Source organism: Buceros rhinoceros, unplaced genomic scaffold, assembly GCF_000710305.1.
Source record: "Buceros rhinoceros silvestris isolate BGI_N320 unplaced genomic scaffold, ASM71030v1 scaffold10889, whole genome shotgun sequence".
Lineage (NCBI taxonomy): Eukaryota > Metazoa > Chordata > Aves > Bucerotiformes > Bucerotidae > Buceros > Buceros rhinoceros.
Genome location: NW_010433267.1, coordinates 2,993 through 3,899, shown reverse-complemented (window position 1 = coordinate 3,899; position 907 = coordinate 2,993). Strand labels below are relative to the sequence as shown.

The 907-nt window shown below is 58.0% G+C and overlaps 1 protein-coding gene across 1 annotated transcript in view; it reads left to right on the top strand.

Annotated features, from left to right (window-relative positions):
* Nucleotides 1-493: 493 nt before the first annotated feature.
* ASL (argininosuccinate lyase) overlaps nucleotides 494-907 on the top strand; it is a gene marked incomplete at both ends in the record, with an annotated part of 3,402 nt that continues 2,988 nt past the window's right edge. Inside the window, 2 exons of the mRNA XM_010144045.1 lie at nucleotides 494-577; nucleotides 868-905. Of these exons, the coding sequence (XP_010142347.1) occupies nucleotides 494-577; nucleotides 868-905 (122 nt within the window). The remainder of the gene's footprint in view (nucleotides 578-867; nucleotides 906-907) is intronic.

The following is a 907-nucleotide window of genomic DNA, read 5'->3' as shown; positions in this document are numbered from 1 at the left end:
GGCATGTTCTTTTTCTGCTGGCACTTGGGACCCTTCTGAGGCCGTCTGCCCGACTTAGGCGGAGGCGATGCACAGCATTGTACAGGGGTGAGGAGGAGTCCGCAGCCAAGCGCTTTTTGACACGACCCATTGTTGTTGCTCACCCACCGTGGACAATGGCGAGTCTATACGATGTTTGTATACGAAAATCTTTGTGGCCAGTGCCACAGCCACCCCTGCCATTGCAGCTCCCCGTGTCCTTGCAATGCCTAAAGCCTCCTACAGCCAGAACACCGCAGGACCGTCCTGGGTAGAGAGGTGAGTCCCTCCACGCGCAGGGCAGAGTATCGGGATAGAGACAGCAGCCAGCCTTGGCCGGAGAGAGCAGCAACGCCGGAGCTCGCGTGAGACCGACACGGGAGTGGCAGAAGCTGGTGTTGCTGGGGACACTTACAGCCCCCCACGCAGCAGGGTGACAGCAGTGGCTGACTGGTGTTTCTGCTGATGTTTGCAGATCTCTGAGGAATGGTCTAAAGGAGTCTTTGCGGTGACCCCAAGCGATGAGGATATCCACACCGCCAACGAACGCAGACTGAAGGTTTGGGCCCTCTGAGCTCCTGTTCCCTTTCCTGTGAAGTGCATGTCCCTCTGCCCCACTGAAATTCCTCTGCCCCTTGTGGCACTGAAAGCCCAGGTCACAGCCAAGGCCCCTCTGGTGGAAGAGGCGCTGTACAAGCACAGAACCCAAACCTGCCCTTCCCCAGAAGAGATCCCATGGCTACTCACAGCATCCGAGAGCTGAGTCCCTCCAGGCAGGGTGGATCTCGCTCCCGTGGAGTCTCCTCCTTGGAGCAGAGAGACTGACAGAAATCCTCCTCTTGTCCTCAGGAGCTGATTGGAGACGTAGCTGGAAAGCTGCACACTGGGA